Source organism: Dryobates pubescens, chromosome 19 (genome assembly GCF_014839835.1).
Source record: "Dryobates pubescens isolate bDryPub1 chromosome 19, bDryPub1.pri, whole genome shotgun sequence".
NCBI classification, from domain to species: domain Eukaryota; kingdom Metazoa; phylum Chordata; class Aves; order Piciformes; family Picidae; genus Dryobates; species Dryobates pubescens.
The window spans coordinates 12,450,999-12,478,872 of record NC_071630.1 but is presented as its reverse complement, the minus strand read 5'-3'; the positions used below and the strand labels follow the sequence as shown (position 1 = coordinate 12,478,872).

Sequence of the window (27,874 nt, the reverse complement as noted above, 5' to 3'; positions counted from 1 at the left end):
TTCTCACATTCAGTATCTGGCACAAGGGAACAGATGGACTGCAAAGAAGAAACAACAAATGTAATAATATGAGTGAGAGAGCTCTTCTGCAAATGGTAACTCCTAGCTGCAGGATGTGCAGTTGGAGGGGAGGAAATTTGTTGTGGTTTTTAAAGTGTTCCCCTGATCTTTGACTACCAGCTGATACCAGCCTCGATTCCTAGGTCAGAAGGCAGTGGGTGATTGTACTGTTTATTCCAGACTGCAGATTCAAACTGGTAAGGAATCAGTTCCTTGTGTTCTTTCAGGATCACTGTGCAAGAAGTACTACTTATGTTCTAGACACAGCTTTCCTTGTCATAGACTAGAATCATGGAATGCTTTATGTTGGAAGGGACCTTTCAAGGTCATACAGTTCAATGCCCCTGCAGTCAGCAGGGACATCTGCAGCTACAGCAGGTTGCTCAGAGCCCCAAACAACATGAGCTGCAGAGGTTTCAGGGATGGGGCATGTCCCACCTCTGCAGGCAATGTGGATCAGGGTCTCACCACCCTCAGTGAGGGATTGGGGGGAAAAAAAACAACAAAACTTGTCTAAATCTCCCTCTTCTGTTTTAAACCCATCACCCTTTGTCCTGTCACAACAGGGCCTTCTAAAAAGTCTGTCTTCATCTTTCCCATCACCCCTTTAAGTAGTGAAAGGCCATAAGGAGGTCTCTGTGGAGCCCTCTCTTCTCCAGGCTGAACCCCTCTCTATCTGTTCTCCCAGCAGAGGAGTTCAAGCCCTCACACCATTGCTGTGGCTCCTGGCCTTGCTCGAACAGGTCCCTGTCTGTCCTGTACTGAGGACTGCAGAGCTGGCCCCAGCAGTTCAGGTAGGGTCTGAGCAGAGTAGAGGGCTAGAATCCCTACCCTCCATCTGCTGTCCATGCTGCTGGGGATCAGCCCAGGAGATTGTATTGGGTCTGGGCTGTGAGTGCAGTGATTTACTGTTGAATATTGCTTACCTATCCATCAAACTAAGGTAGCTCTCACTTCAGAGCTGGCTTAAAGTTTGTGTAGCTTGCTGAGGAAAATCCCAGGTTTGTGTCAAAACATTTTCTAATGGGTGATCAGAAAGGCTCTTTCTGTGTGAGCAGAAGCAAGTTCCTCTCCTTTGTTTTACTTAATTTCAGAAATAACATCTCACTGTATGTGCCATCACTAATTTGTATTTCCTTTTGCTAATAAGCAAACAAGAAAATGGTGCTGTTAGCACTGAATTCATTATAAATAAATTAAAATGGAGAGAGAAAGAAGTTGGGAACAGTTGAAGCAGTGAAATTGTCTTGAATTGGTTTTCTTTGGAGTGGTTTAAAGGAAGTTGGACTCTTCTGTTTAATGCAGCCTTAATGGAGTTTTCATAAACTGCATCTGTTGAAAAATGCCAGAGTGGAGCCAGATATTGAGACCTGGATTAAAAGATTTGCCAGCTGTATGGGTAATGAAAGCAGCTAGGGCTGTTTGTGGGTTGATGCTAAGAAGTAAGTTGAGAGCAAAATCTCATTTGGGGATTGGATCTTTGGGGGGCTGGAGTATCTCTGTGAGGAAGAAAGACTGAGAGATATGGGGCTGAATAGCCTGGAGAAGAGCAGCCCGAGAGGTGATCTGCTCAATGCTCAGCAAGGGGATGAGGACAGACTCTTCTCACTGGTGCTCAGCAGACAAGGCACAATGGGCACAAACTGAGAGGTTCCATTTTTGCTGTGAGGGTGCTGGAGCCCTGGAGCATGCTGCCCAGAGAAGTTGTGGAGTCTTTTTCTCTTGAGAGTTTTCAAAGCCTCCTGGGCTGCCTGCTGTGGGTGATCCTGCTTTAGCATGGGGGTTGGACTAGACGCTCTCCAGAGGTCCCTTCCAAACCCAACCCCCCCCATGGTGGGATCCTGGGATTGCAGATAATGAAATTTGGGAGATGAAGGGCTCATACTGCCCCAAACCTGTGTAGGGTGGAGTATCTGGTAGTCCCCATGTGCGTTTGGTGGTGGTGCTGTCAGAGATGTTGCTGTGGTAGCCGGATGGTGGCTCTGATCCGTACGGTGTGTCTGCTACAGTGTGCAGCACGAGTAGAGGAGGAGACAACCAGTCAGCTTTGGCATTGTTGAGGAGCTTTGTCAGATTTCATTCCTCATTTCATTTTCTCTTGCTCTTTTATGCTGGCAAGTTGTAGGCTGCAATTATGCAAAACAACTGTTTTGATTAAAGTAAATTTTATTTCTTAGGTGCAGGGCAATGCTAAGCAGAAAGGTTAACTTTCCATTTGCTTTCTGACTTGTTCTTTTATCTCCCTGGGTAAAAAGCAGTGGCCTGTGGACTTGCTGCATTACTTCATTGCCTGGAGTGGATGCATTTCATCAGTGTATGGTGCAGATGCTATTTTTAACAGTAACTCAAAGGGGTAGCCCTGCTAAAATTACATCATTAATATACACAGCTGAAGGGAAATGGCATAAAGCACCACAGTGCCTTAGATGATTATCTCTATTGTGTTTTCCACTTGTGTGGACGAATTATTGCATGTGTCTCCCTGTACATTTGGACCCACGTTATTTGCAAAGCATTGAGGAGTTATTTTCTTGTAAGCAGCACTGTGGAAGAGTGTAATAAGTGAACTTGGGCTGCAAAAACAGTAGGTATGAAACAGATATTAGTGGCTCAGGGAACTCAGAGTTCGTGTTGCTTCCTGTCCCTGTTGTTAAATATTTCAGGGATTTGATAGTTTTTGCAAAAGGCAGTGAGGAACTAGGGCTTTAAACTCTAGTTCTGTTGGAAGTGTGTTTTATTTAGTTCTGTCCTGCATGCTGAAGAATCCGGTGGCAAGCGTGGAGATTCCGAGCTGCAGGACGGAGGTTTCCAGTCGATGGGGCTTTGTTTCTTTTCCCCCCTCAGTTCTTGGGCGTTCTCACTGCCTTGGCCTCATAGATGTGTTACAGAAACAGTCATCTCGAATAGTTGCATAGTTATCTCAAAACAAGCTTACATGCTGAATTAGAACTGCTTTTTTCAGCCTTTTTGAATTGCTGCTCAAATCTTGTCTGGCATCCAGAGTGAAAGAACAACGAAGTATAAAAGGGAACAAGAATATTAAAGCCTGAGACCAGAGACTCGAAAATGTAGGAGGACATAATGGCCAACAAAAGGAGAACCTCACAGAAGTGGCTGTGCAAGGGGCTGTTTGTTTCTCACTGAAGCAAGCCCTTGAATGCATTTGTGGCTCTTGGCAAGACTGCATGTACTCAGGTTTTGCCTATTCTAGATCAGTCCCTTAGTCTGCTGTTTTTACACAGTCTGCTTACAGAGTATTTGGGTTGGTTTTTTTCATTGTTAAGAAGGGTTTTCAAGCTGTAACTCTTTAGGGAAAACCCCCTGAAGCTTCTATAAACCCGCTTGGTCCTTACTGCTCGTGTTTGCTTGTTGTTGCAGCCTTAGTCATGAGTTTCAAGATGCTGATGCTGTTCTCAAAAATGCAGAAAACAGCACGTGCTTATTGACACGAGCATTAAACTATGCTGCGCCGGAGGAGCTGCCTTTCCTATGAGGCTGGCTGCAGGCATTCAGCTGCCTGTTTGAGTTTGAAACTCGCATTTCTGCTGTGTTTTTGCTTTGGAGTTGGAAACTGGAAGGTAGCAGAAACCCTTCAGCCAGGCTTGGAGCAGCCAGCCAGCCATCTGATCTCAGCTCTCTGGTGTTTTATCAGTAGATTGCCCTTCAAGCCAGGGCATGCTGGCTGAGCAGCTGCTGCCTTATCGTCGCGCTGACAGGGTCCGTCCGTGCCGGTATATGGTTATGTGCTGCAGCCCACAGTCTGGACAAGACTCTGCTGTGGAAAGCAAAAACCAAACCAACACAGCTTTCTAGAATGCCTATGCTGGATGTATAGATCCATGTAATGGTCATGTCCTGACTTGGTGACTTTAAGCTTAAAGTTTTCCTGGGCAAATAAATCCTCATTGGTTGTGTGATTGATTACAACTCTCATTGGTTTTATGCAATGAGAACTGGGTCTTTTAATTAAACTATTGATTATAGTTAAGTGGGACCTGGCAGACTGAAATCAATAAAACCTAGTATGATGTGAAGGAAAACTAGCCAGTATTAGGCAACCTGAATTCAATTTCTGTTTTCCTCATCCCTCTGGAAAAAGTGGTTTGCTTAGTTCACACTTCACTCCAAGGCAACATTAGGGTTGGGGTTGCACTGTTGGTAGGTTGGTGTAAGAGTAGGTTTGTCCATCTGTGTTTAGGACAGTGCTCAAAACTTCAAAGCAAATGCCAGCACAGATTCCCAGCTGTGGTGTCTACCTGAATGTGTTATGATTTCCCCATATGGTTTCCTTTCAGGGTGCATTGATGGGGTTTTGTTTTCTTTCTAATCTCAGTGTTTGTTCCATGCAGATTTAGGAACTTCAAAGGCTTCATCTGCTTTGGGTTTGTTTTCCCTGGGAATGCTGTAGTGAGGTGGGGGTTGGTCTGTTCTCCCAAGCAGCAAGTGGCAGGACATGGCTTAGCAGTAGGTTTGATAGTGTTTGTTGGGTTAATGGTTGGACTTGGTCTGAAAGGTCTTTTCCAGCCTAAATAATTTTATGGTTCTGTGTGTGGGATTTAGTGAAACCTGGGTTTTCTGGGGCTTGGTGAACTTTAGCAGAAAACCTGTGGTTGGGCAAAGGGCCTACGCTGCCATGGAAAACTGACTTTGCATTTCTCTTTTATTTTCATATGAACATAGGGTTTAGATTGGAACCAGTCATCTGGGTTTGTGGGGGTTTGGTGAATTATGTACTAGGGAAAATCTTTTCTAGGGGAGCATGAGGCTTCTCTAGGATGAGCTAACCTTCTCTTCAAGAGAAGAAACAAAGCCAATGTTTTGTTTAAGAGTTATCCGAGAACAGTAAATGGAATAATCACTTGATCAGATAAAACCAGACTAAATATACAACTGCATGTTACTTACCCATCAAGTGAAAGTATTTCCATACAAAGCTGAACACTTCTCCTGATTGCGAAGATATTTTTACTAGCTTGGGCTGTGTAATTAGATACAGGCAGCCTGCTTATTTTAATTGCCTGTGCAAGAATGCACACTCGTGGTTCCTGAAGCTGTCTTGGAAGTGAATGTTGGGGCTTACGGTCACTTTTGCAGGAGTACTTCTCAAAATGAGCTGCATTCCTCTGGGAGAAGTCTCCTCCAGTTAAACCACAGAAGGAAGATGAGTCACTGGGCTGGATTTCCAGGCAAATGAAGTACACAGCTGCATTCGGATCTTACACGTGCGTCGCTCAGTTGTATGAAAATAGTTAATTAGCTGCAGTTACATGGAGAATTAGCCAGCTTGGGGAATTAGACAGCAAATATATTTGACAAATTAAATTCTTTTAAAAACAAGCAGTCCCCCAGCCCCCAGGCAGCAGAATCTGAGCACATGCTTCATCTCAAACGCTGACTAGTGTCTCTCAATTGGTTGTATGGTACCTTTAAGCCTTCAGTGTTGCAACTGTTTACCTAAAAGCGTGCTTGAAAATGCCAAAGTGTTTCCATGGTGTTAAAAAACATAGTTAAGGATTCCTTTTTGGATATGTTCTGCCTGACATTAGAGAGGTGCCATCTACAAAGATGCTGAGAGGACTGGAGCATCTCTGTAAGGAGGAAAAGATGAGAAACCTGGGGCTTTTTAGCCTGGAAAATTGCAGCCTGAGAAGGGATCTTCTCAATGCTCAGCAGCAGCTAAAGAGGGAATGGGGTCGGGCCAGACTCTTCTCAGGGGTGCCCAGTGACAGGACAAGGGGCAGTGGAACCCAGGAGGTTCCATCAAACCTAAGGAAAAACTTCTTTGCTGTGAGGGTACCAGAGTCCTGGAACAGACTGCTCAGAGAGGTTGTGGAGTCTCCCTCTCTGAAGAGATTCCAAACCCGCCTGGACATTGATCTCGGGCAAGCTGCTGTGGGTGACCCTGCTTTAGCAAGGGGATTGGATTAGATGATCTCCAGAGGACCTATCCAGCCCCTACCATGATGGGATTCTGTGATCTTTGCTTGGTTAGAGCTACTGGAATTACAGAATAGGTTTTACCTGTTACTGAGTTGTCCCTAATACCAAGCCCCTGTAGGCTTTCCTGGCTGTGTATCATAGCTCTCTCTTTCTCTCCAGAGCATCACTATATACATTTCAGCAGCATATTCTTGGTCTGTCAGTATATGTTTCAAGGCACAGCAGCTGTTTAGTGACATGTGTTGGTGCTCAGATTTAGTAAGGCAGTGGAGCTGTTACCCAAATATGTCCAATGCAGCAGCCCTTTCTGCATAATCTATTCTGTAAAAGCCTTTTTTCCCCTGACCTTAGACAAGAGGAAAGGCAAGCTGTCCATTCAGTGGCAATGGCAGGCAGCTCAGCAGCAGTAATGCAGGAGTTAGTTCTCTTGGCCTGAAGTCTTGGGTAAGAAAAACCTTCAAGTTAGTGTTTGAAGCTGTATCTTTTTATTTATTTTTTTTTTTTTAGAGCAGCTGACTGATTCTGCAGGGTTTTACATTTTCCTGTCCAGATGGGAGTCTTCTCAGTGCAGCTTTTTGTTTCATTTAAGCTCTTTGAATCCCAGTGAAGTTGCGAAACCGTTCTTTAGGTTTGATGAGCTTTTTTGTGGGTGGCTAAAGTGCTGACAGTATCATTCAGTATTACTCAAAACAATGTATGAATTCAATTAAAACCTTGCAAGCTAAGATACACAGGCATTTTAAATATCTGTCTTTTCTGCAGAAACAGAGAAAGGGCACTTAGCTGGCCAGTTAAATAAGCCAAAGTGAGGAAATAGCAGGAACATGAAAACTACTGGGTTTGATTGGAGGCAAGTAGCGTAGTATCAGTCAGGGTTGGAAGGGACCACAAGGATCACCTAGTTCCAACCCCACTGCCATGGGCAGGGACACCCCACGCTAGATCAGGCTGGCCAGAGCCTCATCCAGCCTGGTCTTAAACACCTCCAGGGACAGGGCCCCAACCACCTCCCTGGACAACCCATTCCAGGGCTTCACCACTCTCATGGGGAAGAACTTCCTCCTCACGTCCAGCCTGAATCTCCCCACCTCCAGCTTCATTCCATTAAGTGATACAATCCCAGCATGTTATTGCTTTCTATATGCTGCCAAAAGTAAGCTAATGTCCTTGATCTTTAAAAAAAAAAAGCTGTGTAATTATTTCCTGTGGAATATTGCAGTTCATAGTTTTGAAGTCTTGCTTTTAAATTAAAGCAGGATTAACTTGTCACTTCAGCTCATGCTGTATGTGTTGTTCCTGATCTTAAGTCTTCTCTAAATGGGAAGAAGTCTTTTATTTCTTACCAAAAAAATGACAATCCTAAGAGTATTTCTTTTGCTAATGTTGCTGCTAACAGAAAGTTTTCATTATGCTCATGAAGCTTTAATTTCCACTGTCTTGTGTGTTTGTAGAGGCAACAGCCAGCCTGAAGACTGCCTTGTCAACTAATAAAATTGTTCTCTTTGGTTGCTTTTTTGTTCAGCTAGCTGTAGCTTCCTGTTTGAGCAGACTGCCATGGAAAAGCTGCTGTCTGCTCTTCTACTTTTGCTCCTTAAGAGATACCAGCAGAAAACTGGATGATGGGACTCAGTTATGAGGCTGAGCTGGCTCCTGACGAGTCCAACATACTTTAAACTTGTGTCCTGTTTTCTCCATTTTTCTCCACAAAGCCATCTGTCTTACAAAGAGAAAAATCAGCTTAGCACTGACCTTTCAGATCAAGCATGTGGTTCCTTAAGACAAAGGCCCAAAAGTGGCAATGCAGATGTGCCATGCTCAATAACTGCTGGCCGATAGTTCGTGGATCATATAGTATGTCTGACCCTGTCAGTCACAAGAATGGGTGAGAAACAGGGGCCCTTTTTCCCCTCTTTTTTTTTTGTCCTCTACTAATTTTCCCCTCCTTTGTTTGTCTAAATGAAAGCTGTGATGGTCATTAGTCCTGTCTCCTGAATTTGTGTTATCCAGGGCAGAATTAGTTCCTGCAGGATACGTGGTTTCAAGGATTTGGTAATCAGAAAGTAACTGCTCCTTTTGGAGCCTCAAGTCAATGTATGACTTTTAAAAAGTATTTCTTGTACTGTTGGGGTCATCACTACACTTCAAAGACACTGTAAATGTAGTTTTCTTCTCCCTGGAACACAGTCTTTGATGTCCTGGATGGGCCAGGCTTCATGGAGTGTTTTGAAGGTATTTGATGTGGGGTGACTAAGCCAAGATCTTACTGGGCTTTCATGTCAACCACCATTTTTCTGTCCTTTTTTTGAAAGGGGGGTGCAAATGATGTATAACTTATGGGTCAGTTTAAATATTTCTTAGCAAGCAGTGGCTGAAGAGCTGCCAAACAGAAAGGGACCTGGTGGTACTGATTGACAGCTGGATAGACATGAGCCAGCAGTGTGCCCAGGTGGCCAAGAAGGTCAATGGCATCCTGGCCTGCATCAAGAATAGTGTGGCCAGCAGGAGCAGGAAAGTCATTGTGTTCCTGTACTCAGCACTGGTTAGGCCACACCTTGAGTACTGTGTCCACTTCTGGGCCCCTCAATTTAAGAACAACATTGAGACACTTGAATGTGTCCAGAGAAGGGCAACAAGGCTGGGGAGAGGTCTTGAGCACAAGCCCTATGAGGAGAGGCTGAAGGAGATGGGATTGTTTAGCTCAGGGGAGACCTTACTGCTGTCTACAACTACCTGAAGGGAGGTTGTAGCCAGGAGGGGGTTGGTCTCTTCTGCCAGGAAACCAGCACTAGAACAAGAGGACACAGCCTCAAGCTGCACCAGGGCTCAATGTGAGGAGAAAGTTCTTCACAGAGAGAGTTGTTGGCTGTTGGAATGTACTGCCCAGGGAGGTGGTGGAGTCACTGTCCCTGGAGGTGTTCAGGAGGGGATTAGACATGGCACTTGGTGCAGTGGTCTAGTAGTCATGAGGTGTTGGGTGACAGGTTGGACTTGATGATCTTTGAGGTCTTTTCCAACCTTGTTGATTCTCTGATTCTAAGTAGCAGCTTTATATTTGCATAAAGGTTTGGGGATTGCTTAAGTGCCCCGAGCATGGCTCTTGACATGATGTTGTCTCCATCCATAATCACTGTTAGATTATTAACCTGTTTGCACATAAATTACCTTGCTGTGTCTGGAGAGTTCTGGGAATGAGATGTCATTTCTCTTCACTACTCATACCATGGTGAAAGGTCATTCTTACATGACAAGTCAATGTAGTGAACTGTAGAGAGAATTGCTTTATCCTTTCTTGTATTTGACTTTCTGGTAGTGAAATAAGGTCATTTTCAAAAAGAAATATTGATTTCCCTTTGCTTTTGAGAAAAATAAACACAGTTCTTGATGCTTTCATGTGGGAACTTTTTTGTTCCCCTCTAGAATAGCTACAGGTAGACAAGCTCGTACCTGAGTGATAGGCACTTGTCACTTAAGTTGAATTTAGCTCTGATGCTTCTGAACTGTTTGATGCAGTTAAATTTTAAGCATACATTATCCTGCCTTTCATGTTCTTTCCCTCTCCAGAAGCACAGTTCCTATAAGCACAACCAGTACATACCAGGCAGCAGCTCCTGTTACTCCATGATTTGGATGCTGGCCCATCGTATTTTTTTTAATGCAGATTGGATGTCTCTTAAAAGGAATAGTTTGTGAGTTAATGTCATGAAAATATCCAAAAGGTGGTTCCACTGGGTGTTGAATAGAGCAAAGTTCAGGTTGGATGGTTGCAGTCTCATCCTCTTAGTATTTGGTGATTCAGAACCTGTCAGGTCCAAGTTCAAATTGAGATTTCAAGGAATACTCTTCCATTGAAATCTTCCTCAGTCTCCCCCTGAAGAAGACCTGAGGACAGATCAACAGGGCCAGCTCTTTCTTGGCTGTAATGACAATTTACAAGGTATTGTAGTTCTGATTCATTGAAAGCAGTTTTGGTAAATAAACAGGAGACCTGTTTTAAGGTCATGAGATGTATCATTAGCAGAGCTCTTGGCAACCAGGAAGATGCTGATCAATACCTGAGTTACTTAGATCTCAATTCTCACCAAACTGTTAATCTTACTGACTCTTGGCCAAACATTTGTGTGTGCTTTGGAAACCTAATGTTTGATTCTGTGAGTTTTCTTCAGGCCTCCAGTATTTCCAGTTAATGAATAATTTGAGTTTTGAGACGCAGGAGGCTAAGGAAATGAATGTAGCTGATGATAAAACTGCCTTGGTATGCTTGTGACAGAAAAGGATCAATGTTTGCTGCAAGAGGAGTGTATCTTAGGTGTTTTGGGTTGGGTTTATTCTGCATCACAGCATAGATAAAAAGATTTAAGATGATCAGAAAGCTTCCTGCTTTCTGAAAAACAGGCAAACCCCCTTCTCTTAAGCTGATGCTTCTAAGCAGTTTTAGCTTCAGATCAATAGATAGTTGACCTTTTTCTTTAAAGAAAGAACCAAACCAAGCAGAAACCCCTCTCCATTTGTAATTTCATGTGCTTCGTTGTCATAAATAAGCTTTGCAACTTGCAAATAAGCCATTCCTTCTGTTTTCTCTCTCTTCCCTGTATGTATGGGAATGTAAATACTGATGGGTTTGAGGGTTGAGCAAGGAGATACTGTGGGTTTTTGTTTCCAGTTTTTGCCCAGTCACTTGGGATTACCTTCTGCTGTTTAATGGAGGACAGTAATTGAGTAATGCTGCTTTGGAAGGCTTTCTTTTAACAAAACAAGAGATGATGGCATGTGAAAGTCTTGGTATTGCACTTTTGGTTACCACTTCTGTGTAAACAAGGATGTGGAAAGTAATTTATTAGTTCCCTTTTTTTTCTTTAGGTAGACCTCTTCAGCAAAAAAAATCCAGCTGCTGCAATTGTTTGCTTGCTTCCGTGAAGCACAGCTTCGTGAATGAAAACCTTAGTTTAAATTTAAATCTTTAAATCCAGAAGCATCAGTTATGAATTAGGTCCTTGGCCTTCTGTGTAACTTGAACTAAAGGATTTTGCATATTTTTTTTCCTACTTACAAATAAACTAGCAGTTCTGCTTTTCTCCCAAGCATCATCTCAAGAGCTGTGCAAGTTCATGACGCTCTAATTTTACCACCTGAAGGCTGGAGAACAACATTTCCATGCTGCATGCCACAGAAACTGAGCCTGCATGCAGTGATTTAATAAAGAGGAAGATGACTAGCTAGGTCTGGAGTAGAAATTACTCTTTCTGACTGGGTGTGATAAATTCTCCCTAGTAATTTCAATGTCACTCACTTTAACCCAGTTGCTCCGTTCTCCTGATGCACTCTTGGCTTGCAGTCTTATCTCTAGCTTTCTCCTAGTGTTGAACAAAAAAAACCCCTGTAGACTCCTGTATGTTTTCTTTAGCTAAAGAAAACTGTTTAAAAAGTGCTGTGTAAAAGCTATTGATGAAATCAAAGGGAAAATCTACTTGTACAAATTATGCTGATGGAGAATTCTCAGTGTAGATTGAGATCTTGATCTGTCCAGTCCTTCTACTGGTGAACAGGGCCTTGATCCAGAGAAGGGAAAAAGGACTTTGGGGACAAGGACTTGGATAAAACACAACCTAACAAATGTGGCTTCCAACAATGATGATTTTTTGTTTCTTCTCTTGCCCACATGGCTGTGTTTTACCCTGACCAGGCACAGCTAGTCCTGAAGCATTTGGATTGATCTTTCACTTTCTGTAGCTGCTGATAGTTTGGGAGGAGGGTGGCCAAAATCCTGCTTCCTCAGAAGGAGAGGCTGATCAAGGGCTGGCAGCAGGAAGGCTAGAGGGTTTAATACCTGCTGGTGAGGAAGGGGAAGGAGCTTGTCTGTGCCTTCACAGAAGCACTCAACTGATCAGATGACAAATGCACTAATAGCAGCCGAATGGGTAAAAATCCTAGGCTAGGGAAAAAGAACTAAATACAACATCTTCAAATGCACTGGATCTGTTTTATCTGGACATTTTGAAACAGTAAGTATAAAGAAGACACTTTGAAAAGGAGAAAAGATGACTTACTACTTATAGTGCATGTGATGTCTGCCTCTCTGCTGCAGTGTTTCAAATGCAAGCCTCTCTACTCAATACAATTCCACAGACCATTGAAAGCTACATAAGGAATGTGTCTCTTTTGTGATTAAAAGAAAACAGCAAAGAGAGGAATAAAAAAACCCCAAACACTTAGGGAATTTTGATTACAGAAAATCTCTTGAGTGAATGAAGATGTTTTCATGCTGTCTGCTGCCCTTTCAAAGTAAAGTTCAGCAAAAGACCAAAGGTTCATCTATTGGAGAATCAGATTCCTAGTAACTCTAAGGGCATGCTTAGGGGTGCTTGGGTATGTCCCAGTGCTCTGCCCTCTTCTGAATGGTGCCACAGGATGCTAGTGACACAGAGTGCCACAGTCTTGATGGGAGCCTCTCCTACAGCACTGACGTTCCACAAACCTCCTTTGTATTCCTCTACTCCGTTCATATGTCATTTGTGATCTCATCCCACTGTTTCACTTCCCTGCCTTAATTTCCCAGATAATTATAGAATTCATTTTGGTTAGAAAAGACATTTAAGACCAAGTCCTGCTGTTAACCCAGCACTGCCAAGCCACCACTAAACCACATCCTTCAGCACCATATCTGCACAGCTTTTCCTCTCCCTCCTGGGATGGTGACTCTACCACTGCCCTGGGCAGCCTGGTCCAGGCCTTGACAACTGTCAAGGGGAAGAAATTGTTCCTCATGTTCAACTTAAATCTCCCCTGGTGTAACTCGAGGCTATTACCTGTTTTCCCATTGTTTGTTCCTTGAGAGAAGAGACTGACCCCCACCTAGCTGCAGCCTCTTTTCAGGGAATTGTAGAGAGCCAGAAGGCCTCCCCTCAGCTGCCTTTTCTCCTCAGCAATGCCAGTTTCTCAGTCACTCCTCACAGGACTTTCCTGTTACGGATAAATTTCTGTGACAAAAAGTCTTCTGTGCCCCTCTGCCAGTGCAGCAGTGAGGGAGACACCTACAGGTACACACACTTCTCTTGGATCATTTCACAGGGAGGTGCTGGAGAGAGGAGCAGATAGAAAGGTTTGTCTCTGAGATCCTGTATCCTGACTGACACCCTGCCAAGCTGCCCTGCTGGGTGCCTGACGTGGAGAGCGTAGCTGTGGATGAATTCCCATTGATTAGATCCAGATTTAAAGTAGTGCAAATAAACTTGCTCTGGCTATCTCCTGATTTAGAAACATTAGCTGCTGTATTTTTATATGATGGTTTTTTTTCATCCCTTGGGTTGGGAAGCTTGAGTTTTGCTGAATTCAGCATCCTGAAAAGACAACAGTATCGAGTGTCCTTAATTCCTTACAAAGGTTTTTCTGGCCATGGAATCATTTCCAGTGGTATTGCATGGAGTCAGCTCTTGGAGCAGTTTCCAATGCTTTTGAGAGTAAATAGATTTTATTTTATTTTGTTAATAAATAAATTATTGTTAGATGGCAAATTTAATACACCCTTCCTCCTGCTTGGTAGATGGCATCTTTTTTTCTTCCTGGTTTTGTTTTGAAGATCGATTGCTCAAAGTTAAGCTTCAAGGTGGGTTCAGAAAGGTTGCTTTAACAGAATTAACCACCAGTTAAATCACAGGAAAAGCATGTGAAAGGCTACATAACAAAAGCATACAACTGAACAAATTAAACTGGGACTGTGGAATTTTTGAGACAGATGATCTGTTCCACAGTATCACCTAGTTAGGAGAAAGTCACTGGAGAAATTTGGGTGCTGATTGTGTAACATTAGAAATTACCCAGTCAGTTGTCCCTGGAAGCATATTGCTGCTGCACAATGAAGTATATTTCATGCTGCAGAGCAGCCCTAATCTTCCAAGATTCGGTTCAGGATCACTGCAGTCAGTGCAGAAGTATTTACCTGATGGTGCCTTTGCTAATTGCAGTCATTTTCCAGAGGATAAATTCATGGCAGCAGATGGTATTAACTGGACAAGTTCAGAGCAGAACTCTAGGATGGAAAGGTCAGGTAACTGTCAGCACCACAAAATCCTCAAGGTGATTTAAGGTTTATTATTAACCCACAGAGTAAAACAGAAATAGCTTTATTTTATGGTTTAGGTAATCCTCCTTTTGCTTGAATTACTGTAGAGGGATGGTGAACAGATAGAGGAGATGGTATTTGAGTGCTGTAGAAATGCCAACGATAAGAACAGTTTCAATCAAGTGACACTGGATTTGCCCTGCCTGACAAATGTGAAGAAATGCTTGCTCTGTCTTTCTAGCTTTCTGTGCCCTACTCCAAAACCAGATGTTGCAGCATTTGGCGCTTGGCTTTCTGCAAGTTAATTTGCTCATCCTTCAGCTGTTTCACCAACAGAGTGGTGAGAGCCCCCTCCACTTCACAAGTTTTTCTCATTCTGAAGGACATACAATTCCAACCAATATTCAGTACAGTTTAACTGTGATCACAAGGAAGGGTGCCCTGAATTCTTCTCAGTAAGTGTCCTGTGGTAGTTTTTCCTTCAGATGGCAAGAAAACCTCTGAACCACTTGTATGTTTAAACCTTTGTGCTACTACCTGTTTTCCAGATAGCTCATCAATAGCTGGCGTGCTAGAAGATTTATTCTCAGCGTGTGGTGTGACAGTGCAGTAGGACTCTAAAGTTGTGTTAGAGGCATGGGAGGAACCCACTGAGAACTTTTAAGAGGAGCAAGTCTCTACAAAAAGTGTGGTATGCAGGGGGAAGTAATAAGTAATGAATTGTCATCACTTAAAAGCTCAGGGATAAGCTCACTGCAGCTCCCTGAAAGGATGTTGGAGCAAGGTGGGTGTTGGTCTCTTCTCCCTAGTCACAAGTGATAGGACAAGAGGAAATGTCTTCAAGTTGTACCAGGGGAGGTTTAGGTTGGCCATTAGAAGAAACTTTACTGAAAAGGTTCTCAAACACAGGAACAGGCAGGCTGTGGTTGGCTGCCCATCCCTGGAGGTGTTTAAAATGAATGAGATGTGGTGGTGAGGCACATGGTTTAGCACCAGAGTTGCTAGAGTTAGATTATGGTTAGACTCAATGATCTTAAATATCTTTTCCAAACAATATGGTTCTATGATTTATGCTCTCTTAATTGAGAATTAATTACCTGGAGAAGGAATGTTTGAGATGATCATTAAAGGCATGTTTGTTCTGTGTGATAAAGACAGCCAGGAACATCTGGAGATTGGTTTAAAACTTGCAGTTCAAGTGCAAATAAATAGAGAGGGTTAAAGCGGAGGTCTTTACAACAGCCAAGACCCAGGTTGTAAGTTTAGATGAACAAGACCTAGCAAAGATGTGTTTGAATGGCCATGCTAAAGAGTTAAGGTCATGATTGTCTTAAGGTGGAGGACATCAAGCTCCAGACAGACAATAATCCGTTTTGCTTTGGCCATAGCCTCACTGTGGGGAGTAAGGAGATGTGAAGCTGATGGAACAGGTTGCCTGTTGTGATGTTGTCACTGTGACTTTCACATTGCAGCTGTTCTCTCATGCAGCTATCTCACATGGAGGTTATCTGTGATTAACACAGTTTTGAGTCTTCCAAGTAATATAGTGTATAGTCTTGAAAACTAGTAAACATCTTGTGAAGGGTGATTCCTCAGAAACAAAATGGTAGGGCTCTGGCTTTTGCTTGTTAGAAACACCCCCAAAATACAACATACACCTAACAGGCACCTCTTCAGGCACCTGCTGCTTGGAGGTGAAGTTCTAGTGACTTCACTTTAGTATAATGGCTTTTTTGAATTTTTAAGCTGGTGTAAAGTGGCTTTTTAGAAGAGGAATTCTGTGTGTATATCCCTGTGCATGCAGTCAAAAGGGACAAGAGAAAAAGTCAGTAAAATAATCTTCATGAAGTTTAGCATAGTGGAATTTGTGATCCCCGTGTATTGGGAAATAAGAGCCTCCCAAAACTTAGCCTAGCAAATATCTGATGCATAAGATCCTGTTTGTAAAAGCAACATATCACATGAGGAGGTGGAGGCAGTGACCTGTGCTGTTTTTCAGCCCTTTCCACAGTCAGATCCTGGTTTTAGTTACAACTTACTCCAACTGCAGTCACTGAGGATGAAATTTTCCATGAAACTGCAGTCAAGGAGGCGTCATGATGTCAACACAGTAATAAAACCACACTGAACTCCTTGCAAGAACTCAGCCCCTGAAAACATGGAGACCGTTGCCCATCTGTGTTTTTCTAAGCACCAGTTTTCCCTCAGAGGGATGATGGAATTTGTTACTTGATGTTATTGAGATCAACCCCTGCATGTTTGTGTAGGGTTGATGAGTGATGTGCTACAGGCATGAGGAAGTGAAGAACTTTGCACTTAGTTTGTTGTTTGGGATTTTGGTGGAAAGGAATTCTTGCTAAAGCTAGAATTGAAAGCATGATGGAGTAGTGATAACAACTTTGGTGAGTGAGGTGAGCCTGAGCTGTGCACCTGAAGCACCACCACAAGTCACCAGATCCTCTCAAAGCAAGTCCTGGCATTACCAAGGAGTCATCAGTTTGACATGCATTTAAGAGTATCCTCATTCTTCTTATCTCTTTGTTGTTGTTTTTTTGCAGTGAGTGTTGAAAAAGTGGAATTAAAGGGACTGGCACAGAAGAAGAATGAAAGAAGTGTGGAATATTCCTTTGAGGTAAGTTCTGGTGATTGGGGCTTGGGGTTACTGTGACAGAAGGGAGGATAATGCTTAAGGAGGAGCTATAGAAACTCTCAGCTTTATTGTTAGACCCCAGAGACTGGTCTAGGGGAGCTCCTTTGGGAGAGATGATAGCCACATTTTTTAACCAATGATTTGGAAATAGTCAGGTGGTTGTTGATGATGCAGAGATGGGTAAATGGGACACAGTCCAAAAGAAAATGTTCACTGTAATGCAGCAAGTTGTGACAAAGTATGTATTTAAGGGAGGATATCCAGGCATGCTTACAGAATGGTTACCTGTGTACTGGAATGCAGCAGCTGGGAAGAATTCAAGTGTCACTCTGGACAAATTAATCTTAATTTGGAGTGTATCCAGTCATCTTCTCGGGAGACTTTCAAAACCCTCCTGGGCAACCTGATCTAGGAGAACCTGCTGTAGCAGGAAGGTTGTACCTCCCCAGATGTCCCTTCCAGCCCCCACCACGCTGGGATTTAGTGAGATGAAAATGTAGCATCTTGGGGCCCAGCTGAACGCATGAGCAAAGAGATAGGATGGTCATTTATCTTTGTGTTGAGCCTTGAGGGGAGTGTAAGGCTGTGGTAGATGGTTCAGGCATTGCTGGGTTTAAAAGTGGTGTTGAAGAGTGCAGAAAATAGCCATGGAAATTAGTTGAGGCTTGCGGAAAAGGCCATGTAGCGAGAGACTTGGAGAACTTGACTGCAAGATGACTTTCAGTATCACATGAAAGCATTTTCAAAGGGAAGAGAATATTTTACAGTAAAAGGGGGTGCTAGTCCAGCAGAAAAAAAGGCACCACAGGAACTGTTGTCTGAAAATTGAAGCCAGACTAATTCAAACTGGAAGTGAGAACAGTTTGTTTGGAATGAGAGCGGTTAGCCACAAGCTGCTGGGAGAAATGGCTTCCCTCTCCCTGTTTTTACGCAGCTTTTGGAGATTGGGGCATTGTTCAGAGGTTCTGTGGAGGGATGACTTCATGCTGCAAACCTTGTGTGAGGAGTGGAGACTGGATTCTGGGGGCTGGCAAAAGGAGTGACAAACTGCTTTTCTCCCGTCGAGTTGGAACAACGTATTCCAAAGTTGAGAACGCAAAGCCCAGAAAATGTCTGTGGTTTGCTTAATGAGGCAGCGGAGCCAAACAGTTGGTGAGAAAAGGAGGATCTGAAAGAAAATGGACAGTAGAATATCAATTATCTACAACTTTCACCAGGAAAAAACACCCCAGAAGTTACTCTTTAAAAAAACTGCAAAGAGAGCATCAGTTCAGCATCTTGTGATGTTGACGGCGTTAGCCTCTGCATGATTTGATTCATGGATGATGTGCTGAAGTTTCCAAGTCCCATCATTGTTCCAAATGTCACTAATATTGCCAAGCTCTTTTCCCCCCCCCCCCCCCCAAGGGGGTTTTAAGAATATGAATTTTGCAGTTGTCTGGACTCCAGTTGCTTGTTACTTTGTGCAGCACCTTTTCACCTTAGAAATTATTCTATCAACACGAGGAATTTTGTAACTGAAAGAGCAACCGAGCTAATAAGCTGTTTGCTGGGTTAGAACCCCAACTATTAAATGTTTTGTTGAGTAGCTGGGGAATAGAAGGTCAACAGATAAAGCAGTTTAGTGTTTTTGGAGTGGCTTTGCCACGCTATTGTTCCCTGCACTTACAGATCACAGGGTTGTTGTTCTCTGAGGATTGCAAATTAGAAGTCGTCGTCAAAAACCGAAGCCGTAACAAATGTTGGGTTATTACAAAACTGGAAAGAAGGATGAATTTCTTCTGACTCTTCTGAGCTCTCTCATAAATCTAAAAAAAAAACCAACACAAACCCACAAAGTTTAAAAAGAAACAAACAAAACCCCTCCAAGCTTTGTAAAAACAGAGACTACTGAAGTTTTCTTCTTTTCTCTCTCCCCCCCGCTCCGCCCCGGCCGCCTTGCTTTTTGTGTAACAGCTCTGCAGAGAGGAAATTCCTCCATTATGTAATGTATTTTGAAATCCTCTCCTCTCACCAGTCGTCTTGGCAGCATTCTGATGGCTGGAAAAACTTTGTGTATGTTTTCAGTTGTCATTGAAACTAGGGTCATGTGAGAAGATGGCCTCCTGCTTCTTAAACGCATCAAGGCAGCTCCTTCTCCTGTCGAGCTGCCGAAGGTCCGTGTACCATCCAAGCACCTTGACTTTGAGTCTGAAGGGACTTGCAAGTGGTCAGTCTTGGGTTGATGTTCTTCATGCCAATAATTCCTGACTTTTGGCTCAGTTAAGCTAATCATCTACCTACCAATAAATGCCTCCCTATCTAAGAAGGCACTGACTTCATGGTGAACTGTTTCCTTTTAATTGGGCATGTACAAGATGGTGTCTAAAGAGCATAGCAAGAGCAGTAACTGCAGGTTTCATTTCCTTTGTGGAGAGTGCCCTGGGAGTGCTGGTGGACAAGGAGTTAACTGTAAGCCACCAATGTGCCCTTGTGGTCAAAGAGCACCTTGCAGGGTGCATGAAGTGTGGCCAGCAGGTTGAGAGAGGGTCTCCTCCTTTCTACTCTGCCCTGGTCAAGCCATATCTGGAATACCGCGTCCAGTTCTGGGCTCTGCGATCCAATGGAGACAAGAAACTACTGGAAAGAGTCCAGTGGAGGCTTCAAAGATTCTGAGGGGATTGGAGCATCTCTGTGAGGAGGAAAGGCTGAGAGACCTGGGACTGTTTAGCCAGGAAAAGAGCAGCCTGAAAGGGGATTGGATCAGTGCTCAGCAACAGCTAAAGGGTGGGGGGCAAAAGGATAGGGCCAGAGTATTCTCAGTGGTTCCCAGCAATAGGACAAAGGGCAACAGGCACAGACCAGAACCCAAGAGGCTCAACCTGACCACGAGGAGGAACATCTTTGCTTTGAGGGTGCCAGCACCATGGAGCAGGCTGCCCAGAGAGCTGGTGGAGTCTCCTTCACTGGACAAATTCCAAAACCACCCAGCCATTATCATCCTGGTCAACCTGCTGTGGGTGACTAGGGAGATTGAACCAGATGATCCCCAGAGGTCCCTTCCAACTCCCACCGTGCTGGGGTCTTGGGATCCTGTGACTCTAAGTTGTTGGGTTTTTTTCCATTGGGGTGGTTTGCTGCCATATTTGTGTCTGCATGGCATATGGAGTTGATTAATTATAAATAGAGGCTGTTGTGCTGCGCCGAGTTGTGCGCATTGTACATCAGACTCTACAAACCAGCTGTTTCCTTTGACAATAATGATAATCATGAAAAAATTTCCATTACTTAGTAGTCTGCCCCTTAATACTGGGTGTCTGCAGCGTGCAGTGCCTGTGTAAACTCCCAAGTGCTTTTTTTAAGCATTGGGAAGATTTCTTAAGTACAATAACAGCAATCAGGCAGCCAGGAAGGACTGGGTGGTAGTCACTTGTGCACAAACCAAGGCTTTCCTTATTGATATCACATGTTACAAACTTTCTTGCAGTCTTTGTGGGACATTGCAGGCAGCACTAAGCTGGGGGCTGGTGTTAATCTGTTAGAGGGTAGGAGAGCTCTGCAGAGGGACCTTGCCAGGCTGGGCAGATGGGCAGAGTCCAACGGCATGAGATTTAACACAACCAAGTTCCAGGTTCTACACATTGGCCACAACAACCCCATGCAGTGCTACAGGCTGGGGTCAGAGTGGCTGGAGAGCAACCAGGCAGAAAGGGACCTGGGGGTAGTGCTTGATAGGCTGAACATGAGCCAGTGGTATGCCCAGGTGGCCAAGAAGGCCAATGGCATCCTGGCCTGTGTCAGGAACAGTGTGGCCAGCAGAAGCAGAGCATTCTGCCCTGTACTCGGCACTGATCAGGCCATACCTTGAGTCCTGTGTCCAGTTCTGGGCCCCTCAGTTTAGGAAAGATGTTGAGTTGCTGGATGGTGTCCAGAGAAGGGCAACAAAGCTGGGGAGGGGTCTGGAGCACAGCCCTGTGAGGAGAGGCTGAGGGAGCTGGGGGTGTTTAGCCTGGAGAAGAGGAGGCTCAGGGGAGACCTTCTTGCTGTCTACAACTCCCTGAAGGGAGGTTGTAGCCAGGTGGGGATTGGTCTCTTCTCCCAGACAACCAGCACCAGAACAAGAGGACACAGTCTCAAGCTGCAGCAGGGGAGGTTTAGGCTGGATGTTAGGAAGAGGTTCTTCATAGAAGGATTGGCCATTGGAATGAGCTGCCCAGGGAGGTGGTGGAGTCCCCATCACTGGAGGTGTTTAGGAAGAGACTGGATGAGGCACTTGGTGCCATGGTTTAGTTGATTAGATGGTGTTGGGTGATAGGTTGGACTTGATGATCTCTGAGGTCTTTTCCAACCTGGTTAATTCTATTCTGTTCTTTTCTGTTTGATACTAATTATTGACCTTCTGGAACCAAGCTGCAATCCTTGACTGCTAGTTACTAACCTGAATACTCTTCCCTTCCAAAGGTCCTGTGGTCTGATTCTTCGGTGACGTTGGTAACCAAATCTTCCTCTGAAGTGACTGAATTTATTTCAAAGGTAAAGGAGATATGAGAAGTACTTCAAACCAGAGAGATGTTTTCTCCCTGTCTGTAACTTCGTTCAGTGGCATTTCTCCAAATTAATTTCGTTGTTTGGATGTCGTAAAATGTTTGGCTTACAAATTGCTGTGCCTCAAAGCAGTCATCTTTTCACTAACTCCTTGTAATATCTTCCACCTTTAGCTCTCTCAGCTGTATCCAGAAGAAAACTTGGAGAAATTCATTCCCTGCCTAGCTGGTCCAGATTCATTTTACCTGGAACGGAACCACGTGGACCTGGAATCGGACCTTAGGTATGCTGGGTTTGTTGTGGTGCTGGGGTTGTTTTGTCTTGACACTGTAGGGGTTTTTACCAAGTAGAACTAAAAAAAAACAGGAATTTGAAATAATCCAGAGGAATCTTCACAGGCTTGAGAAGTGGGCCAGTGCCAGCTGCATGAACTTCAGCAAGTCAAAGTGTAGATCCTGCATCTGGGTTGGGCCGGTCCCAGGCACAAACCCAGGCTGGGTGCAGAGTGGGTTGAGAGTAGCTCTGAAGAAAGAGTCTTGGGGGTGTTGATTGATGAGAAGTTCAACAGGAGCCAGCAGTGCCCTCATGCAGCCCCAAAGGCAGCTGGGTGCTGGGCTGCATCAAGAGGAGTGTGGCTAGTAGGGCAAGAGAGGGGATTCTGCTCCTTTGCTCTGTTCTTGTTAGACCCTACCTCAAATATTGAGCCCGGTTCTGATGTCCCCATCGTAAGAAGGACACAGAGCTGTTTGAGCAAGTCCAGAGGAGGGCCACAAAAATGATCCAAGGAATGGAGCATCCCTGCTGTGAGGCTGGCCTGGGGAAGCTGAGGTTGTTCAGCCTAGAGAAGAGAAGACTCTGGAGGCACCTTATAGCTGACTTCCAGTAACTCTCATCCTACAGGAAGGCTGGAGGGGGACTTTTCTTAAAGGTGTCTAGCAATAGGACAAGGGAATGGTTTGAAGCTGAGGGAGAGTAGGTTCAGACTGGATCTTAGGAAGAAGTTCTTCAGTACAAGAGTGGTGAGACCCTGGAATAGGCTGCCCAGGGAGGTTGCTTCCTCCCTGGAATTGTTGAGTCTAGCTGAGAGGCGTCCCTGCCCATGGCGGGGGGAGTGGGGGTGTTGGAATAGATGATTTCTGAGGTCCCTTCCAACCTAAGCAATTCTGTGAAATTAGAGCTTGATCCTAAGCATATTTCTTGAGCTTCTCATTCCAGTGCATAAGAATTTTTCAGGAATTCTCTCTTCAGAAATACAGATGGTAATAATATTCTGTATTAAGCTTCCTAGAGAACTGACATTTCCTCATTCCTTCTTAAAAACAAAGAGAGGATCTTTGGCTTTGCAGGAGCTTGGTCTGGGCTCAAAAAGCAGCCAAAATTGCTCTAAACCACCCCCCCCCCAAAACTCAAGAAAAGTAATTGCCTGAAGGATGGGTTGTGGGGATTTTTTTTCACCCCCTACCCTTTCACAGTTTTCATCTCTCAGCTGTTTTAGGTTGTCTTGGTGTTTATTTATTTTACTTGAATTTTAAAAGGTAGTCATGCAGGTATCTAATTATTAGGGATGTTCCATTTTTGGAAGCCATTAACAGCTAAGAAACCTTTGAAGCCTGAGGTAATTCATTAGCACAACTCAGGTGGCCACTGTCTAAGCTAAATCACCACTCGTGAGCCCCCATACTCAGCACTGGTGAGGCCATGCCTTGAGTATTGGGTGCAGTTTTGGGGCCCTCACTACAGTAAAGACTTTGAGGTGCTGGAGTGTGTCCAGAGAAAGGAAACAAAGCTGGTGAAGGGTTTGGAGCATGAGCCTTGTGAGAAGTAGCTGAGGGAAGTGGAGTTGTTCAGCCTGGAGTAAAGAAGGCTGAGAGGAGATTCACTGCTCTCTACAACTCCCTGAAAGGAGGCTAGAACCAGGTAGGGGCTGCTGTCTTCTCCCTAGTAACAAGTGATAGTACGAGAGGAAATGGCCTCAAGTTGCACCAGGGGAGCTTTAAGCTGGACATTAGAAGAAAATTCTTCACTGAAAGGGTTCTCAGACACTGGAACAGGCTCCCCAGAGAGGTGGTTGAATCCCCATCCCAGGAGGGGTTTAAGAGCTGCAGAGTTGGAGCTGAGGGATGTGGTTTAGCACTGGGGTTGGAGTGAGATGATGGCTGGAGCTGATGATCTTGCAGGGTTTTGCAACAGAAATGGAAATGAATTATATTATCTATATGTAATGTTTTAGTATAGACTATAATACATGCCTCAATGTATATTGTACCAACATATAATAATTCTATTCAAACCCATCCCCTGTGGCAGGTCACAGAGTTTCTCTCTTTCTAAATACCAAAACAGTTCTACTAGGAAAATGTGAAGGGCTTAAATTAGTTTCAGGCACTACTGTCTGTATTTACAAAGTCTGCAGTGAGATTTTTTTAAAGGCTAATGAACTTGTGTTAGAGCTTCTGCCAAACACCTCTTTTCCCCAAATCCAGAGAGACTTTTGTCCCCTGTTAGCAGAGCCACAGGGGATGTTGGTTTTCCATAGGCAGCGCCAGCAGGTGCACGCCGGGATTATTTTTCATGACAAACAGTGTTAACATTTCAAACAGGCCTTTGTGTGCTTTGAGGATCACAGCCTGTGGAGGAGAATTAGGGAGGGTGAGAGAGGGAATGCTGGTGGCTGCTGTTTAGCTAGCAACAGTCTCTACAAATCTAGGTTAATAGAGCAGCGATCGGCGTTTACACAGCAACGGTTGTGCCTGTGGAGCGGAGAAAGGAGCTCTGCCCTCAAGTGCTGCATATTTGGAAAACTCACACTTGATTCAGATTCAAATTGAATGATGGTTTTTCAAGATGGAAAGCACATGGTGTTTCCCAGTGATCAGGACTTGGCCCAGTCGTGTTCAGCATCTTCACAGAATCACCAAGGTTGGAAGAGACCTCAAAGGTCATCGAGTCCAACCTGTCACCACAGACCTCATTACTAAACCATGGCACCAAGTGCCACGTCCAATCCCCTCTTAAACACCTCCAGGGATGGTGATTCCATCACCTCCCTGGGCAGCACATTCCAATGGCTAACAACTCTCTCTGTGAAGAACCTTCTCCTCACCTTGAGCCTAAACTTCCCCTGGCGCAGCTTGAGACTGTGTCCTCTTGTTCTGGTGCTGGTTGCCTGGGAGAAGAGACCAACCCCCACCTGGCTACAACCAGCCTTCAGGCAGTCATAGAGAGCAATAAGGACTCCCCTGAGCCCTCCTCTTGTCCAGGCTAAACAACCCCAGCTCCCTCAGCCTCTCCTCACAGGGCTGTGCTCCAACCCCCTCCCCATCTTTGTTGCCCTTCTCTGGACATGTTCCAGCAACTCAACATCTTTCCTAAACTGGGAGGCCCAGAATTGGACACAGTGCTCAAGGTTTGGCCTAACCAGTGCTGAGTACAGAGGCACAATGACTTCCCTGCTCCTGCTGGCCACACTGTTCCTGACACAGGCCAGGATGCCATTGGCCTTCTTGGCCACCTTGGGACACTGCTGGCTCAGTGACCATCTTCATCTGTGACCTAGAGAAAATGGCCTCAAGTGGCACCAAGGGAGGGTTAGGCTGGATATTAGCAAAAATTTCTTTACTGAAAGAATGGTCAGGCATTGAAACAGGTTGCCCAGCGAGGTGATAGTCACCATCCTGGAGGCGTTCAAAAAATGTGTAGGCATGGCACTTCAAGACATGGGTTTAGTGGCTGTGTTGGCTGGACTTGATCTTAGAGGTCTTTTCCAATGGAAACAGTTCTATAACTTGGGTAGAAGTAATTCCCAGCAGCAGTATAGGTAAGAGGTTGACCTGCTGGAGAATAGCTCTGCAGAGCTTGGAGAGCACTGGTGGACAATGTTGCCTGTGAGTCAGCACTGTGCCCTCTTGGCCAAGAAGGCTAATGGTCTCCTGGGATGCATTAAGAAGAGTGTGGCCAGCAAGTCATAGGAGGTTCTCCTGCCTCTCTACTCTGCCCTACTGAGGACACATCTAGAGAACTGTATCTAGTTCTGGACTTCCCAGTTCAAGAGAGAAAATGAACTACAGTAGAGTGACCAGTAGAGGCTATGAAGATGCTGAGGGAACTGGAGCATCTCTGTGAGGAGGAAAGGCTGAGAGTCCTGGGGCTGTTTAGCCTGGAGAAGAACAGCCTAAGAGGGGATCTGCTTAATGCTCATCTCTGGCACCTGAACAGGAGGAGAAACTTCTTTGCTGTGAGGGTGCCAGAGTCCTGGAGCAGGCTGCCCAGAGAGGTTGTGGAATCTCCTCCTCTGGAGAGACTGCAAAGCATTGAGACATTGAGATCCAGGGCAACCTGCAATGGATGACCCTGCTTTGGCAGGGAGGTTGAACTAGATCCCCAGAGGTGCCTTCCAACCCCCACCATGCTGGGATTCTGTTTCTGTGTGTGTCTTTTCTACTCAAAGGCTTCAGAATGACAAAGATCTGGTTGCCTTGCCCTCTGTCTAAAACCACTTCCTATATGTGTTCAAATCTGCAGAAGACTGGGCAGAAGGGCTGCACAAGAAGTTTAGTCCTGTTGGCAGAACACATTTATACATTGCAAAGTTTTAGAAGCTGCCATTTTGCCTCCAAAAGAGGCACAGCAATCTCAGGGAAAGCTTGACATAAGCTTTGCAGCCTTTTTTTCTCCCTGCACTGCCAGACTCTGCATCTGCTGTTTATCTTGAAGAGGAAGAGGATTCAATAACAGATAGATCTATACTGTATGGTCTGCAAGTTCATGCATTTAAAAGGAAATTTTCAGGTTTATATTTGGACATTTTGTGCCCTCCCAAGTGTTCAGCGTTCCTAATCTGAACTGCACAGAGCGAAAGCACCACCATGGGTACATGTATTTGAGCAGTATTAAGGAGAAGAATATCCATATGTTTCATGTCTCCTTTGATGCAGCATTCCAGTGGTGTTAATTTGAAAGGTCTTTGATGTTTTGATTTCCAAATTTCAAATTCACTTTCCAAATGTCCTCTCTCTATATATATCATCCACAAACCTGCTTACAAAGGCAGTTGGAAGTCAGAGCTGGGAGGATTTGGTTTGTTTTTCTGATGCACCCACAGGTACTTGGCACCATTACCTTCCCATGTGGTGAAAAATGACCACGTTAGAAAGTTCTTCAGCACTTCATCTCCTTCACAGCAACTTCAGAGTTCAAGTAAGTTTGAACAAAGCTTAAAAATGAACGTTTCATATTGCTGTGCACTTCCCAAGCTGGTGCCATTTGTAACTTCTCTTCCTTCTTCCTAGATTCTGGCAACCCCTCCCTTTATAAAGTAGGAACTACGCTGGGAACATCTGGAAGGTGAAGTATTCATTTTGTTTACATTTGTGCTGGGTCACCACACAGGTCATGATCTGTCTCCCCTTGGGGGATTGATTTGCCTCTATGCTTCCATTTTCATCTGTAGAAGTTTTTAAGACATTCTAACCTTACTGTGTGGTTTGCCTGGGAGAGAGAAGTGGTGAGAATATTGGTGTAAGGTACTGCTGGCATTCCTTGTGGTGGTGTTTGTTCATTCTTTACATGCCTTAAGAACACATCTTAAAGTAATAAACACAAGATATGATAGTGACTGCAAGAGCTCAGTGTAGATGATTGCTTGAAGGAAAGTTTTGCAGTGAACTGATGGCAGAGACAGCAAATCACACTGCTGTAGAACGGTTTGGATTGGAAAGGGCCTTAAAGATTGTCTCTCACTGCCATGGGAGTGACACCTCCTACTAGACAAAATTTAGGTAACTGATAATTTGCAAGGCAGAATATGATGCAATTCCTGGAAATGAAAGACAGAATTCAACTTCAGCTTCAAAAAGAAAAGATACAAAATGTAATTACCATCAGACCAAACTTTCTAGAACTAGGACAAAATCTTTTGTCATTTCATCCCGTGGCTCTTTTGTCCTAAGAAATGTTCAAGGAAGAGTTCAGGGAAACTTTTTGACTAGAATTCTATGGGAGATCAGACAATAGAACCTTTAAACACCCATTAGAAGCAGAGTTTGTCAAAGTATTTAAAGCTATAGCTAGCCATTGGCACCAACACTTCAGTGTTGAGCTGTGGTGATGGAGGAGTTCCTTGTGAAGTCATCGTGGTCTCAGTCACAAACTTTAAATGAACAGTGCTTTAAAAGAATAATTATTATCTGAATTGTAGGCACAGATCTGGTCATCATTGTGAGCAAAGAGCAACCAGAGCATCTCTGAAAGGGGTTTTTTTTCTCTCTACAGCACATTTTAATGTTCCCTTGAAGCAAGGGGTTTTTTTCTTCAGAGGAAAAACCCTCTTCTGAGGGAGGTAGAAGCAGCCCTGGGGAAAACAGGAAAGAAATTCTCTTGCCTTTTGTTAGGATTTAAACTCACAGAAAGAGAGACTGGCCATTGGAATGGGCTTCCCAGGGAGGTGGTGGAGTCCCCATCACTGGAGGTGTTTAGGAAGAGACTGGATGGGGTGCTTGGTGCCATGGTTTAGTTGATTAGATGGTGTTGGGTGGTAGGTTGGACTCTATCTCGAAGGTCTTTTCCAACCTGGTTAATTCTATTCTATTCAGACCTTCTTAAGAGGCAAGTTTCATTTTCTCCCACAAACCCCAGAGCCCTCCAAG

At 44.4% G+C, this 27,874-nt stretch overlaps 1 protein-coding gene across 1 annotated transcript in view; it reads left to right on the top strand.

Annotated features, from left to right (window-relative positions):
• Positions 1 to 27,874, top strand: part of ZCCHC14 (zinc finger CCHC-type containing 14) — a 63,273-nt gene that overhangs the window by 27,369 nt on the left and 8,030 nt on the right. Inside the window, exons 3-7 of the mRNA XM_009904466.2 lie at positions 16,615 to 16,688; positions 21,147 to 21,218; positions 21,404 to 21,513; positions 26,332 to 26,426; positions 26,519 to 26,573. Coding sequence (XP_009902768.2) covers positions 16,615 to 16,688; positions 21,147 to 21,218; positions 21,404 to 21,513; positions 26,332 to 26,426; positions 26,519 to 26,573 — 406 coding nt within the window. The remainder of the gene's footprint in view (positions 1 to 16,614; positions 16,689 to 21,146; positions 21,219 to 21,403; positions 21,514 to 26,331; positions 26,427 to 26,518; positions 26,574 to 27,874) is intronic.